The following is a 15,596-nucleotide window of genomic DNA, read 5'->3' on the forward strand; positions in this document are numbered from 1 at the left end:
GTCTCAGAGCCCAGTGCCAAGGACGCCACCCCAGGAAGCCCTCCATTTGCGCCCGGTCCCTCAGCGCTTCCTCTGTGCCCTCCAGCCCACCCCCACCTCCAGCTGTGTAAACTGACGTCGTCAGTCGTGTCCGACTCTTTGCGACCCCCTGGACTGTAGCCTACCAGGCTCCTCCGTCCATGGAATTTTCCAGGCAAGAGTACTGGAGTGGGTTGCCATTTCCTTCTCCAGGGGATCTTCCCGACTCAGGCATCAAACCCGCGTCTCCCACATTGCAGGCAGACGCTTTACCATCTGAGCCACCAGGGAAGCAAAGGACTTACTAATATGGCCAGAGATTGTCCCTGCCTGACTGGGGTTACTGAGGCTGCGTGCACATGCAGATACATACTTTTCTCCAAGCCAATTCCACGACAAGGGACAAAGGACCGCCCAGGATCGTTGTGTCCTGCACAATTGCAAGGAGCGCCGTTCTGTAGTTGGGAAGTCCACAACCTGCACAGCAGTCATGAGCAGCCATGCAGGGAAAGCTCGGCATCCGGGAGAAACCGGGTGTGCACACACAACTGCCATGGCCAGAAGGCGCTAGATTGGAATCTGGGCGCCACTGTCTGCCAGCCTGGGGAAAGCACTCCCAGAGCAAAAAGGCGCTCATTTCACATTTGCAAAATGAAGATCCTCCACGGATGAGAAATGATATAGCCTCCTGGGTGGCGCTAATGGTAAAGAATTTGCCTGCCAATGCAGGAGGCATAAGAACCAGGGATTCGATCCCTGGGTTGGGAAGATCCCCTGGAGAAGGAAATGGCAAGCCGCTCCAGTGTTCTTGCCTAGAGAAGCCCATGGACGGAGGAGTCTGGCGGGCCACAGTCTATAGGGCCACAAAGAGTCGGCCACGACTGAAGCAACTTAGCAGGCGTCTACAGGCTGCCTAGTATTGGTGGTTACAGCAATGCATGTGCAGAAGAAAGGATCGGAGAGTTCTCCCACCGCCTGCCTGGTCTCAGTGGAGAGTCTGGGAGCCCCAGCTTCAGCCACAGGCAGGTAATGATGCCAAGCCCATAGGGTCATTTTGAGGGGAAAAGGACGCCGAGCATTGTCCAGCATCCAGCCCGGCACATAGTAGGTGATCGACAAATGGAAAGACTGAAGGCAGGAGGAGAAGGGGACGACAGAGGATGAGATGGTTGGATGGCATCACTGACTCAATGGACATGAGTTTGAGTAAACTCTGGGCGTTGGTGATGGACAGGGAGGCCTGGCGTGCTGCAGTCCATGGGGTCACAAAGAGTCAGACACGAGTGAGCAACTGAACTGAACTGAACCAACAGCAGTTCCTAAGATTATACCGAGGATGATTCAGACAGACTGCCTGGGTTCAAGTCCTGTTGGAGACTTTTCTCAACCCCTAGGCAAGTTACTTAATTCCTCTGCACTTCTGAGGCCTATTCTATGAAATGAGGGCAGTTACTGCATCGCTAGGGAGTGGCGAGGGTGCAGTGAGTCAATTCACATAAAGTACTTAGCAAAGCACCCCACTTTGCATATCAGTCTGTAACCACTGCTTCTGTCTGTTTCCCCTTCTCCTGAGGCCAAGCCAGGCTGGGGCGCCGGGAAGGGCTGCACTGGGTCACTCCGGGGAGAGATGTCATGGGCCCAGGGGGTCAAAGGTTAGATTCAGAAGTGGGGTTCTTGAGGCCCACCCAAGTTACATGTGAGGCCAGAAACAGCCTCCGCAGGAAGGAGGTGGGGATCCAGGAGCCGGGAGGGGCTGCAAGGAAGTGGGGACCCCTACGATGTGGGGGGTGCTGCAGACCACGCTTGCCTTGGGGGTCCTCCCAGGGCTCGATGCGCAGCCTGAGGCCCCTCGGGGCACCCTGAGACAGCAGAGCCTCCCAGCGAGGACGAGAACACGGGCATTGAAGGAATTTATTCACGAGAAAACTCAGGGTCCCTCAGGGAGACAGTCTACTGGTTACAAGCTCCAGAAGCTCTTGTCGGGTCAGCCGTGAGGGCCGGGGCTCCCCCTGGCAGGGGGCTGGGGGGCCGGCAGAGGCCCTGGGACAGAAGAGCGGATGCAGGCAGCTGTGGGTGCTGAGGGGGGGCTCCTCCCTTCCCGCCTGCCCGCACCCCCCCGGGGACCCCCGCCCCCTCTGGGGCTAAAGTGCAGCTGGGAGGTGGGGGCAGGGCCGGGCTGCTGGAGCACCTCAGGGTCACGGGACTCCCCATGAGCCCTCGTGGCTCCTCTCCCTCGCTTCTTGAGGCTCACCCCGAGTCCACGACCCACCACATCCCTTCTGGGAACCCTCTAGGTAAGGGAGACCCCTCCCCAGCATCAGATGTGTAGACAGGGTTCCCCAAGAGGGTGAGGCTGGCTCCATCAACTTTGAGGGGCCTGGAGCATGTGGGGGACACTGAGATCTGGGCGGGCGGGAGGGAGGCAGTGGGGAGGAAGGGGCGCTGTCTGATGGAGAGGGTCATCCCCTCCCCCCGCCCAGAAGGTCCCACCACCCCCAGGGAAGCCGAGGAAGCCAGTGAGCCTGGCTCCCCACTCCAGGGCCAGGAGTCAGCAGGGGCCTGCCCAGGCCTGACTCCCAACCATGGGAGGGCCACCTCAGTGCCACCAGGAAATGCTGCTCTGGGGACGGGGGGCGGTGGGCCTTGGCACAGTTTGGAATGCCTCGCCAACTCAGCAGCCTAGCCAGAGACCCCTCTCCCCCCCACAAACAAGGGCACACATCTCAGAGGCAGTCAGGAAGAGAGCACCTCTCGCCCTGAACAAGAGCCCTGAAGATCTCCGCCCCTGCCCCCAACTCTGGAATATATTAAATTGTGCAGCTTGGCCCCAGCCCCACCCCCTTCAGATCTCCGTGGCAACCGGGAAGCGTTCCAAGTCCAAGTCTGAATCCAAGTCCATCCAGTGCCAAAGGGGGGCTTCAGCCTCTCTCCCCAACTCTTCCCCAGGAGGGCGAGACCCCCACATTCCACAGGGAGCGGGAGGGGAGGAAGACTCGGGGGCCTCAGTCCTCAGCCCCCTCTTCCTCGGCGTGGGGGGCCCCAGGGGGGTCCTCGGGCTCAGGGGTCTGCCCACCGGGATGGGGGTGGGGGTGGGCGCCGGGCTGGGCCCCCTGCGCGTCCTCGCCCTGCACATAGACGCTCAGCCCCTCGTGGCTGGGCTCCTTGCCGCACGCCTGGCAGCTGCAGTGCAGAATCTTCTCCACCAGCTTGTCCACCCGGGGCACCTCCTCGTGGCCGGGGCACTCCAAGGTCACCTGGGCAGGGCAGACGGAAGAGGAGCGGTGTTTCCAAGGGCCGGGGCCAGGCAGGGAGGCCCCAAGGGCAACCCGCATCACAGGACCGAGAATCACCCGAGATCCCGGAAGCCTGAGCCCCCCAGGGCACCTGGGCACAGTCGGGGGAAACGAGGGGGTGAGTCCCTGCAGGAGCCTCCTGGCCTGTCTTCCCACATCCTGCCACCTTCCTCCCCAGCCCCAGGCAGCCAGGAGACCCCTGAACGGCCCGCCCTGCCTGAAACTGGCCCCCAGGGCTCCCACTGCCCTCGCCCAGAGCCCCTGACTCCTCACAGGCCGCCTGCCGCAGACGCCCCGCTCCCGCCCTGGACCTTGCCTCCTCCTGCCAGCTCCCTGCTGCCTCATCTGCCTGAGATTTTGCAGATGCCGTTCCCTCTGCCTGGGAGGGCCTCAGCCACCCACCCTGCTCTCTGCTGCCCCAGACTTTCCCCACTTAACTTCCCCTGAACCTCTGGTCTAAGCCCAGATACTGTTTCCTGGACGCAAAGGGCAGGTGCAAAAGCCCTGCGGCGACCGCAAGCCAAGTAGGTATGAGAGACCGAAGGCGGTGGGTTGGTGTCAGGCTCAAGCTGGTACAGAGGCGAGAGAGCCAGGAGGAAGCTTGGAGGACTGGTGAGCCAGAGCACGGCTTGTGGACGGGCCTTAGGGGCACGCGGAGATCTGGGTCTCATTCTCTAACAGCAGGACGCCCCCGAGAGGATGTCAACAAGCGGCTGATGTCAGAAGCAAGCTTCAGAAAGAGCTCCTCTCCTGCAGGTGCTGTCATCAGACGTGTGAACCCCCAGGTGGCAAGGACCATGCGAGTGCCCCCAGCAGCAGCCCCGAGCCCCGCACCCACGGGGCCCGGGCTCGGGGGAGGCCAGGCCGGCCGGGCTGTACTCACGATCTCCCACATGGACTGGGCCGGCATGCAGGAGTCACAGTGCACCAGGGCCTCGGTCGACTGCGGGAAGGTGTTGGGGACGCTGTAGCTGAAGCACTGTCCCAGGCAGGCCCTGCGAGAGGAGACCGCTGTCCGTGTCGCTGCAGCGGCGTCAGGCGTGGGCAGCCCGTCCCTTCCTCCCCTCTGGGCCCCTGTGTGGACCCCGCCTAGCCGCTGCCCCCACCCCAGGATCCCACCTGTTCTGGATGGACTTCGCCTCACAGCCGCTGTGGCCCACGATCTGGGTGATGTTCTTCGCCTCACACCACGCGCTCTTATCTGGGAACAGGGCCAGCTTATTGATGGGCGGAGGAGCAGCCAGGACCATGACGGGCAGGACAGCCCCCACCAGGACCCGCAGCATCATGCCCGTGGCCTCTGGAGCCCTAGGACTGAGCACAGACCGCAGGTGAGGCCGGCAGGGCCCAGGAGGCTGGGCAGAGGGTGGCAGCAGTGGTGGTACAAGTGTGCCCGCCGACCCCGACTCCCTGGGTTCAAGCCCTATCGCTACCGCTTCCTAGCCAAGCACGACCTTGGACAAGTTATTTCTCCTGTAGGAACCTCAGACCTGGGGCTGCTAACACTGCGAGCATCAGATACGTATCGTGGAGATTAAATAAGGCATTTTATGGAAAGCTCTGAGCGGAGAGACCAGCGGATAATACGCACTGCATACGTGTTAGTCATCTTTATAACTTGCTTTGTATCTTTAAAGTAAGTTACTTTTCAGTCAATTCGGTTCAGTCGCTCAGTCGTGTCCAACTCTTTGCAACCCCATGGACCACAGCACGCCAGGCCTCCCTGTCCATCGCCAACTCCCAGAGTTTACTCAAACTTGTGTCCATTGAGTCGATGATGCCATCCAACCATCTCATCCTCTGTCGTCCCCTTCTCCTCCTGCCCTCAATGTTTCCCAGCATCAGGGTCTTTTCAAATGAGTCAGATTTTCACAATCATGAGGCCAAAGTATTGAAGTTTCAGCTTCAGCGTCAGTCCTTCCGATGAGCACCCAGGACTGCTATCCTTTAGGATGGACTGGCTGGATCTCCTTGCAGTCCAAGGGGCTCTCAAGAGCTACTTTTCACCTTCATGTATTTATCTGCTGCACCTGGCTGAGTTGGGGCATGCAGGATCTTCGGTCATTGCAGCAGCACATGGGATCTAACCCTGCCCACTGCATTAGCAGTGCAGAGGCCCAGCCACTGGGCCGTGAGGGAAGTCCCGAGCAGATTACTTTCTAACTCTGGACCTCACTTTCTTCGACTAAAAAGGGGGCTGAAAGGTGGTGGTGCTGCCGTGTGACAGTGGACTGTGGCTCATACGAGACCCGGCTGCTTGCAAGCCCCCGGCTGAGCCCTGAGCAGTGCCTGGCTCCCTCCTCACTGCGCTGCTGTGGGTCGTCCAGGGCCACGTCTCCTGTCACCGTGGCTGTCAGCTTTCCGGCATCAGGAAAACTAAGCGTCTCCACGTCACTGTGAAATCTTGGGCCGCTTTGGCTGGCTGAACCTCGGGTAAAAAAAAAAAAAAAAAAAAAAAACCCGAACTAGACTGTATTTCTCTTCTGGATGCTCCAAGTCCAGAGTCGACACACACATCATTCTACCCTCTGAGGCAAGCAAGAAACAATCCAAGCCAAGGGCCCGACCCTCTGAATTGCCTGGAGCGAGGCACCAAGGCGATAATAGAATCTGCCAGCAGAGGGCGCTGCAGGGCAGCGCGTGTGTCCAAAGGGCGGGCTCAGGGGGGTTTTCCCAGTGTCCCCCAGCTTCATCTTCTGCAGGTTTCACCCACACCCCCACTGCAAAAACCGTGGAGGAGCGAAGCTTCAGAGACATTCGGAAATGAGGGCAATGCTTACAAGGCGGTCCTCTGGGGGGCAGGACACTGGGGAAAGGGCACGTGTGCCGTGAGACCCTGGACACTCCAGCCTCAAGGTCCCCACCTGTAAAACGAGTGAGGTGCTCTGGACTGCCGATTTTCAAACCTGGTAGTGCATCAGAATTCCCTGGGGACTCCTGGAGTGGAAGTTCCTGGGTGGGGTGTGCCTTTTTTTTTTTTTTCAACAAGCTTCCATGGTGGTTCTGATACGCAGGGTGGGCTTAAGAAGTGGTCTGGCTCAGTCAAACTGGGGTTCTGTGCCTCGGGACAGTCCCCAGAGGGGCCTGGGTGGGGCTGAACTGGGAGCAAGGGCCAAGTACGGTCCCTTCGGCCCCATGGACGCCCGGTACTAGTCAGGCTAGCCAAGGGCTAGACGCCTCCTTCAGAACCACCGTTACCCTTGGCCCACTTTCTGCTGAAAGGGGCAGGTACTTGGTGAAAAGCCGGGAAGTGAGAGGTGCTCGGGGATCTTGCTGGCTCCTGCAGGCTGACCCTCTGGGCGGGCTCCACGGAGCTTCCAGGGAGGGCCCCTGCAGGGCTGCGACCACCTCCACAGGGCTCTGAGCAAGTTCAGCTCAGATCCTGCCCCCTATCCCTGCACGTGGTCCCCGGAAGCAGAGACAAGTCCCATCTCGCTGGATCCCAGTGCCCGGGGGACCCCTGCTCCCAGCCCAGCAGGGAGGGGTGCAGCGGGCAGAGCGGTGGGAGGCGAGCCCAGACAGTCTGCCCCATCCCGGGGAGTCTGCGTCCTGACCCAGGCCCTCGCCCACACATTTCCGGTCTCACTCCCTAGACCGACAGCAAAGCCCGTGTTTTCAGGGCAACCACGACCTGAGAAAATAGAATGGACGTGTTCCTAACTGGTGGCCCCATTTCCCAGCACGCTGAGCACCCAGGAGGCTCCGTCACCCCACCAACTCCCTTTCCATCCCCAGGGACCTAGGCTCTGAGTCAGGGCCTGAGCCTAGCACGCCGGCGGAGGCCTACCTAAGGGGATCCCTGAGGCTCCCCGGCGAGACCTCAGAGAGGTCCAGGGACTTTTGTCCAATGCCTGACCCCTGCAGGGCTCCTCAGCAAGGCCAGGTCAGGCGGGCAGGGAATGATGGTAGGCTCCCTTAGATAGGAGTGAAGCCTGAGAACAGAAGCCGTGCGGAGGTGAGCACGGGGCTGGTTTGGGGCTGGGATGGGGAGATGCTGGAACTGGGGCTGGGGGCCAGGACCCCACTAAGGGATTGAGATGGGCATGAGGTTCATAACAAGGTACAGCGAAAGTGGGATAACGATGCTTCAGGAGACCCGCCACCCTGGAGGGTGAGGACTGGTCTCTTGGGTCAGGTTGGAGCAGATGCCCAGAAGGCAGGAGAAACGCTGAGGAAGAAGCCGCCTCCCTTAGCTCCCCCACCCCATCTCGGGCACAGCTGGGCCCACAAAGGGGTGCTCCAAGCCAGTCCACCCGGCCCGGCCTCTCCCCAAGCCCCGGCCCGGCCACGCTCGGCCTCCCTGAGCCAGCAGCCCTAAGCTCCAGCAGAAGCCCGGCCCGGGAGCCTCCTAAGCTCCAGCCCCAGGGCCCCCCACCAGGAGCCGCGCAATTCCAGGGCTACGGTTCACCTCTCTGCCCAGCAACCTCAGCCCCACGACAGGAGCGGAGCCCGGTCCTTGAAAACCACGGCCAGGATGCGATGAGAGCAGCCAGCAGGCACCCCACTCAGGATAGTGCCCTTCCCCCGGGGGCTGACAAGGAGGCTGGGCTGGGCTGGGCTGGGCTGGGCCAGGAGACAGGGAGCCTGCCCTCCCACCCAGCCCCCAAGAACGCCTGCTGCCCGCCCCCCCCCGCCCCACTTCGCGCTGGGGTCAGCTCTTGGCTAGCAGCTTTTTCCTTGGCTTGTGTTTTGTTTTTTTAAGCAGCAGCTCAGTTGTTTGGGTTTTTTTTGTTTTTTTTTTTGATACAACCGTCGGACCTTCCTTCCTGAAGACTTAAGAACCTCCCCCAGGGTCTCATCCCTTCCTCCTGCCCCGAGGCTCACACAACAAGTCATGGGTCGCCCAGAATGTCAGAGTGGGAAGGGGGTCCCCCAGGCCGACCCCCGTGCTTTGCAGAGGGGTGGTCCCAGGGCCCCCAGTAGTCAGGCCGAGGAGTGTCCTTCCTCTAGACCATGCAGTTCTCTGCAGTTGGACGCTGGTTTCCCAAGCACCGTCTAGGAGGGCAGAGAGGGCACTGAGGTTGGGGGCCCCCAGGGGTTCAGAGCCTGGAGGGGAGATTGAGGGAGGTGGGTGATGAGGAAGCAGCTGTTGAGAGCAGCAGTCAGACAGCTGGGGGGTGGGGGGACAGAGAGTCTCAATTCTGAACTGAACTCGGGAGTACAGTTACCAACACAGTAAGGCCAGGAGGGGTTTGTGGGTATTAGCCCAGCACACCCCTTCTTGTAGTTAGAGCTGCTCCTGACTGTGGGCCAGGCGCTGTTCTAAGGCTTACAGTGAGTGAAGCCACTCAGTTGTGTCCGACTCTTTGAGACACCATGGACTGTAGCCTACCAGGCTCCTCCATCCATGGAATTTTCCAGACAAGAGTACTGGAGTGGGTTACCATTTCCTTCTCCGGGGTATCTTCCCAACCCAGGGGTCAAACCCAGGTCTCCTGCCTTGCAACCAGAGGCTTTACCATCTGAGCCACCAGGGAAGCCCTCTAAGGCTTATATATACACATATATATATATATACATATATATACACATATTCATTTATTCGGTTCTAGGAAATAGATACTGTGTTTTCCCCATTTTACAGATGAAGAAACCCAGGCACTAGGAGATTACGAGTCGCTCAAGCTGACTGACACAACCAGTGTTGACTAAAGCTGAGGTATGAAGCAGACAGCAGGATAACCCGGAAAGGTTCACAAAAGAGGAAGACGAGGAACGGTCTGCAACACGCAAGAAGCCAGGGCCCCCCGCCCACCCCAGCGGCTGAGGCTGTGTCTCTTAGGCCGAGCGGCTCTCTGCGGTTCAGCCACGGCCAGGGCTGGAAGCTGGGCTGCCCCACAGGGCAGAGTTCAAATCCCACTCCGGACCCCCTGCAGACGAGCGTGTGGCCACGGTAGACCCCGGCTCCCTGGAGCTTCCAGCCTTCCTCGGAGCTGTTGGGGGGCCACAGTTAGGGCGTCCCCTCTCACCACCCCACCGTCCACTCCCAGATGCAAGCCCTCAGGATCCCCAGAGGCCTCATGCCAACCTCTGATACATCTGAGGCTGCCAGAAACACAGGGAGAGGTTCCCTGGGGGAGGGGAGGGGGCACAGGCTGCCCCAGGAGCATGGAAACTGAGGCACGGAGCAAGGAAGTGACAGCCTGTGTCTCCCACTCGGGGACAAGGGCAGTGAAGAGACACAGGGCGACTGCCTTGGCAGCTTCCTGGGGAAGATGGGGTTGGGGCAGCAAGGACGCCGGCTTCCAAGTCAGGCCTGCTGGTCCTTACACCCTCCAGAACCCAGCATCTTCCCCAAGATGCTTACCAGCAACTCAGGCATCCAGGGCCCAGCCCTGGATACGCTGACCCCACAGTCCAGACCAGGCACATGAGCCCGGTCGCACATGGAGCTGAGGCCCGGTCAGGTCAGGAGCCCCCAGCTCCCCAGGGAAGGGTCCCCAGAACAGCACGGCTGACAGCAGCCACCCACCCCCCTGCCTGGGCTGGTGCCTGCAATCAACCCTTAAATTCCCCAGAGGGACTCAGGTTTCAAGGAAGACCCCTGGCCTGCCCCTTCAATGTAGAGCACCCAGTGCAGAGCAGAGTCAGCTTCACAAAACAAGTGAGCCATCACCCTCTCCGTCTCCTCTCTTGGATAAATCTGAACATTCAGGGTCCTTAAGGCCAGGTAATCCAACACTGTACTGGTCCGATGGTCCACTCACCCCCAGACAGACACACACACGCGGGGCCAGCAAAGCCTTCCTTAGAAGGCAAGCCTTTCCCCAGCTCCAACTTCTGCTTTCTGGAACCTCCTCTGGAAACCTCTCCCACTTAAGGCTGGAAGTTCCTCCCTGTGGGCTCAGGTGACACTGGATTCGCACAGAAGGCAGGTGGGGTTTATGGGGACTTGTTTCTCCAATGGATCAAACCGGATGCCCCCAGTCTCTCTACCCCTCCCCGTTTCCTCCTCCCCCTGTGCCCCCCTCAACGCACACGAACAGGGTCTGGTCTCCTCCATTCACAGCTGAGGCTGTGACAGACCCTCGTTCAACCCCTGGCTCACCCACTTGAACCTTTTTTATTTTTTTGTCTTGGTCACTGCAGCTTGTGGGACCTCGGTTCCCTGAACTGGGATGGAACCCAGGCCCCTGGCGATCAAAGCACCAACCCCTAACGGCTGGACCACCAGGGAATTCCCTCACTTGGACCTTTCTGTGCCTCAGTTTCCTCATCTGCAAGATGGGGGCACCTCTTAGGGCAGCTGTGAGAGTTAATCGGCAGAGTGCACGGAAATTTCGGGAGAGGGCGCCCGTCACAGGCGGTGCTCAGCAGATGTCCCTGGGAGCACGGGCCTGGAGTCACTCTGGGCTGCTCACCCTCTCTGAACCCTGCCCACGCCCTTCTGCCTCCCTCCCCACCACCCGTCCCTCCTAGTAGATCCCTAGCGGGTCCCAGAATATCTAAATCCAGGGCTGTGTCTGCCTTGAAGGAACTGAATTTAGGGGAAGAAACTCAAGCAGAGGAGACGACGGCTGGGCGAGGGTTTTCTGCTTGCCAGGGTGGGAGCTGAGAGCAAGATCCCGCTCAGACTCTAATCCTTGCGCCCTTGGCTGAAGGGCCGGGGTCCCCGAGAGACCAGCAACTCGGTGAAAACAGGCGGGGCCCGGCTGCCAGGCCGCGCACGCTGCGGGTGCGGAGGGCGTGGCGTTCCCTGCCGCGGCCCTAGGCTGGGTGACCAGCAAGGGCGAGGCAACCACCGCAGGTCCTGGAAGGAGTGCCTGCCGGGACTTCCTCGAATGGGGCCACTGAAGGGCTCAGACCCCCCGCCCTGATCTGCTCAGCAGGCCCTCTCTGGCGTCCGGGAGAGAATCGGGCCCAAGCTCATCCTCTGCCTCACTGTGGGTGCCTGGGGGCAGGACAGGACCGCGGTTAGGGACCAGACCACGGTCGCTGGTTTCACCTGCCCCAGCCTCCCATTTGGTCCCGTGAAATGGGAAGCAGGGCCTGGCAGAGCCTATCTTAGCAGATGGTCTCAAGAGGAGTCCAGCTCCAGCACGCTGCTTAGAGCCACTGTGACTCCATGACCCCCGGCAGCGCAGCGGGGCTTCCTTCCTACCGTCAGCGCTGGCAGAGCACATTCGAAACCCCTCCTCCGGCGGGGAGCGGGGCACGAAGGGCCAGGCCCAGGCCCAGGAGGCCTGCCTGCCGCCGGGCAGCTCCACCTCCCTGGATACGCCCCCACCCCAACCCAGACCACGGCCCTCCTGCCCGCAGACCCTCCTGGCCACAAACTGTCTCCAAAACAAATCGATGCTAATGAGCGGCTGCAGGGCCCGCCTAGACATCTGCTCGGCAGAAGTCCCACTGCAGCGGGTACCGGCGTCCCCGCCCGCCCCACCGCCTGCGACCCCAGAGGCTGGGGGTGGGGAGAAGGCGCTAACTCACTTGGAAATTTCACTTTAAAAGGATGAAGATAGCTCCGCGGGCAAACGCACATCCTCCCGGCCCCCTCCTGCAGCACACAGGCCCAGCAGAAGGAGGTCCAGTTTAGGGGGTGCCGCGGTGGGGGGGGGGGGGGAGGTCACCGATGCTCCAGCCTCGCCTTTCCTTTGGCCCCAACTACCGGCAAACCACACCCAAGCAGCAGCCCCAGCATCTGGAGGAGTTTCAGGAGGCCGGTGGTTGCCACAGTAACAAAGGGTGAGGGGCTCCTTGTTGACAAATTGCTTCCCCACCCCCACTCCCCCGGCCAGCAGCCCAGCCTTTGGCCTCCGGCTCTGACCTCTGTTTTCCTGGGGTTCCCGGAGTTACAGGCTGCTGTCCTCCAGCTGGGTGAGGACCTCGGAAACGCTGAAAATGTGCCCTTGTCCCCGGGTACCGGCCACCACCACCCCCACACCCCGCCCCGCGCCCCAGGCCACGCCGAGGCGGCCAGCTGCCCCCTCTGCTGCGTCTTGTAAAAGATCCGAACCGCCCCGCCCAGGCAGCGGGGCGGGCAGGTGGCCGGCAGCACGGCCCAGTTGTCCAGGCCGCCTCGCGGGGGTGGAACTCAAGGAAACTGAGCCCCCGGGAACGCCGACTCCCCTGCCCCTGACTCAATTCCAGGGGGACGACCCCCAGCCCGGCCCCGGGGGGCAGGCAGAAGGCGGGGGGAGGCTTTCGCTCCTTTTCCCGGGTCTAGGAAACTGTTCCCGGACTCCGCTGGGGGCCCCGGGCCTCCGATCCGGTGGGGGGAATGTCTGAATTCGAGGGTGGGGGGCACCAGGGAGACGCACAGACACGGGGAGACAGAAAGAGCGAGCGAGAGACTCCAACAGCGGGGCAGGCGAAGGGCGGGGGGCAGACAGAAAGGCAGGCACCAGCCCAGGGAAACGGGCAACGGGCAGAAGGGGAGAAAAAGAGAGAAGGGGCAGATCCGGAGGGCGAGGGGAACGGAAATCGAAAGACGGGGACAGCCAGACGGGAAGACAGACGCCCGGAGACAGAAGGGAGGCAGCAACGTCCCGGAGAGGAGAGGCTCGCGGCGCGGCGAGGCCCCGGGACGGAGCCGGGGGACGCGCGGGCCCGGCGGCCGAGCTCCGGGCGCTGCCCCGGCGCCCGCGCGGGCCGACCCGGCCCTCCACCCGCCGCCCGGCTTCCTCTCGGCCGCGCACCGCCTCGCTCGGCCGCGGATCTCCGACCGAGCGATGGAAAACCCAGGCGAGTCGGGGGGACCGGCTCGGGGCGGCCGGGGCGCTCCGTAGCGACCCCGCGCCGCGCCCGCGTCCCCCCCGGCCCCGGCGTCTCAGAGCCGCCCGGGGCTCCGGGGCTCTGCGGCGGCGCCTCCGCACGCTGCCCGGGGGCGCGCGGCGCTGCGCCCGCGGCCGAAGCCTCTGGAAGCCGGGCGCTCGCGCGCCGGCCCGGGCGGGACTTACCGCGCGCGGCGGAGGGGAGCCCGGCGCGCCCGCCGGGTCCTGTGGGGCTGTCTGCGGGCCGCGGCGGGCGGGCGCGGAGCCCCCGGGGGGCTCGAGGAGGCGGCCGGCAGGGCTGGCGGCGGCCCCGCGAGGCTCGGCTGGGCTGCACTAGCGCCGTCTGCGGCCCCGGGCGGGCGCGCGGTGCGGGGGAGCGGCGAGCCGAGCGGCTCCGACGTCAGGGGTGTCTCCGCTCCAAATAGGGAGCGAGGGCGGGCGCCGCGGAGGGAGGGACGCGAGAAAGAAAGAGCGGGCGGGCGCCGGGGCCGCGCCCCTCCCGGCGCGCAGGAGGGGGCGCCTCGGCCGCCCGCGCCCCGGCCCCCTCTCCCCTCGCCGCCCTCGAGCCCCGGGCCGGGGTCGGACGCGGTCCGACGGCGCGGCGGAGCTACCGGGGGGCGCCCCAGAGGCGGGGCCGAGAGCCCGGCGCCCCCCGATCGTTCCTTTAAAGCACCCTCCACCGGATTTCTCCGCGCTCGGACTGCTCTCTGCCTCCCTTTCCCCGAGCCCGGGGCCACCGGGCCGCGCCGGGCCTCCGGGTGACAAAGATGGAGGGGCGCTCCTTTTTCTGGGAAGCAGGCGCTGCTGCTTTGCTCCGAGGGCGTGGCGCCCCAGCCCCGCGAGCCGCGCGCCCAGCCCGACCCGCTCCCGGCTGCGCGACCGGGGCCGGTCTGAGCTCTTTCGATTCCGGTGGCACCCGACCTCCGGCAGGCCTTGCCTCAGCTCCAGACACTTGGCTTACGTGTGCAGAGAAGGGTCTGAGAGTCCCGAGGAGGCCCATGCCGAACGCCAGCAAGTGGACGCACTTCCCTGGCTCCTGGGATGAGCACAGCGTCAGCTCCTGGGGGAGGAAGGGTACCCAATGAATCAGGCTGCACCTGGGCACTCGGGCGCGTTTCCGTCGTGCCCTCATTGTTACGTTCGCCAATAAAGTGGGGGAAAAAATAGCTTTGTTGCTGAAAAGTAGTAACTCAGGACACAGATCCAGTTGCAGGGCTTTGCGTTCTTTTGCAGTGGTTGGTGTGGGTGCGTTTCACCGTAGCCTGGCTGGAAGCTCCCAGATGGAAGCCGCCCAGCTCATTCGATGTCACAGGTTGCTGAGCATACTGGTGGCTTCCAGTGGGCTGCTGCTAACTCCGTGGTGCAGGCTGGCCTGTCCGCCTCTCCAAACTGGGCACTGCCTCTCCATGCCTCCAAGCTCTTGCTTATGCTGTTTCCTCTGCCTGGGCTTCCCTTCCCCTCCTTTCATCTCCTAGTAAAGACACTCTTCAAGACCCAGATTGGAAAGCCTTCCCAAGACCCAAGGAGCATAAACCCCTCCCTCCTCTGGTGTGATCCTGGAAGCACAGGATACACACCTCTGTTCCTGGTAATTTCCCTCTAGACCAGCTGAGTAGATCCCTTTCCTCTACTTGACCGTGGGCTCCTTGAAGGCAGGGATCACCTATGTTAGCGTCCCCAGGGCCTGGCAAACAGGGATACAATATATCTGGCTGAATTAAGGAAATGTTATCCCCCATAAGTGTTCCCAGGGATCACTGTAATAGCACTGGTAACAACTCAGGCGTATTGAGCACCTTCCTATACAAATGCCTGGTCCCATTCTAAGCACTTTCCACCCACACAATAAATCTATGAAATAAACACGATTGTCCCCATTTCATCAGTGAAAAGAGCCAAGACCAAGAGAGAGGTTAACAGACTGGCTTAAAGTCACTCGGTAAAGGGGATGCCAGTGACCTTCTGTTGGAGGAACACATCTCACGGGTTCTAGCCTAATCGCCGGGCACACAGTAGGCACTCAGGAGACTCTGGCCTTTGTGCTCACCACTGCCACTCTCCATGTGGACCCCTGGTGGGGCAGGGATTGGATGTCTACACTCTGCAAGTGAAAGTGTTAGTGGCTCAGTCATGTCTGACTTTGCGACACCATGGACTGTAGCCCACCAGGCTTCCCTGTCCATGGGATTCTCCAGGCAAGAATACCGGAGTGAGTAGCCATTCCCTTCTCCAGGGGATCTTCCCAACCCAAGGATCGAACCTGGGTCTCCTGCATTACAGGTAGATTCTTTACCGTCTGAGCCACCAGGGAAGCGCACTTTGTAAGAATCCACTGCAGGAAGCAAACTGGGTAGCCTAATGAGTTTGTCAAATGATACAGAGAGCCCTTGACAGTTCAGCCACCCAACCATCTAGTCAAGGACATGGGGTTTGAGATTAGGTAGCAGCCGTCTGGTAAAGACTGGCAAATTACAGGCAGGCTACTGCCGGAATCCAGCTCCAGCAGCCAGGGATTCAACCTGAAGGGAGTTACAGGGTACCCTGTGAACACAGGGTCACAGAGGCGACTTGC

General features: G+C 61.7%; 1 protein-coding gene across 2 annotated transcripts; it reads right to left on the reverse strand.

Annotated features, from left to right (window-relative positions):
• Window positions 1-1,915: 1,915 nt before the first annotated feature.
• On the reverse strand, window positions 1,916-14,054 carry NBL1 (NBL1, DAN family BMP antagonist). 2 transcript variants are annotated; one of them, XM_070777779.1, is made up of 4 exons: window positions 13,986-14,054; window positions 4,431-4,625; window positions 4,195-4,306; window positions 1,916-3,272 (listed from the first exon to the last, which is right to left on the reverse strand). In XM_070777779.1, the coding sequence occupies exons 2-4, from the start codon at window positions 4,598-4,600 to the stop codon at window positions 3,021-3,023; spliced, it is 534 nt and encodes a 177-aa protein (XP_070633880.1). In that variant the 5' UTR covers window positions 4,601-4,625; window positions 13,986-14,054; the 3' UTR covers window positions 1,916-3,020. The 2 variants fall into 2 exon arrangements, with proteins under 2 accessions (XP_070633880.1, XP_070633870.1); XM_070777769.1 differs by lacking the exon at window positions 13,986-14,054 and adding an exon at window positions 13,211-13,368.
• Between the last annotated feature and the right edge of the window lie 1,542 nt (window positions 14,055-15,596).

The sequence above is a fragment of the Bos indicus genome, chromosome 2 (genome assembly GCF_029378745.1).
Source record: "Bos indicus isolate NIAB-ARS_2022 breed Sahiwal x Tharparkar chromosome 2, NIAB-ARS_B.indTharparkar_mat_pri_1.0, whole genome shotgun sequence".
Classification (NCBI taxonomy): Eukaryota; Metazoa; Chordata; class Mammalia; order Artiodactyla; family Bovidae; genus Bos; species Bos indicus.

Bases quoted from the DNA above. Each gene is read 5' to 3' on its own strand.
- NBL1 (XM_070777779.1), bottom strand. From the start codon at position 4,600: ATGATGCTGCGGGTCCTGGTGGGGGCTGTCCTGCCCGTCATGGTCCTG. The intron at 4,307-4,430 runs GTGGGATCCTGG...CTCCTCTCGCAG, and splicing joins GCGAAGTCCATCCAGAACAG to GGCCTGCCTGGGACAGTGCT. The intron at 3,273-4,194 runs GTGAGTACAGCC...TGCCCTGCCCAG, and splicing joins CCCAGTCCATGTGGGAGATC to GTGACCTTGGAGTGCCCCGG.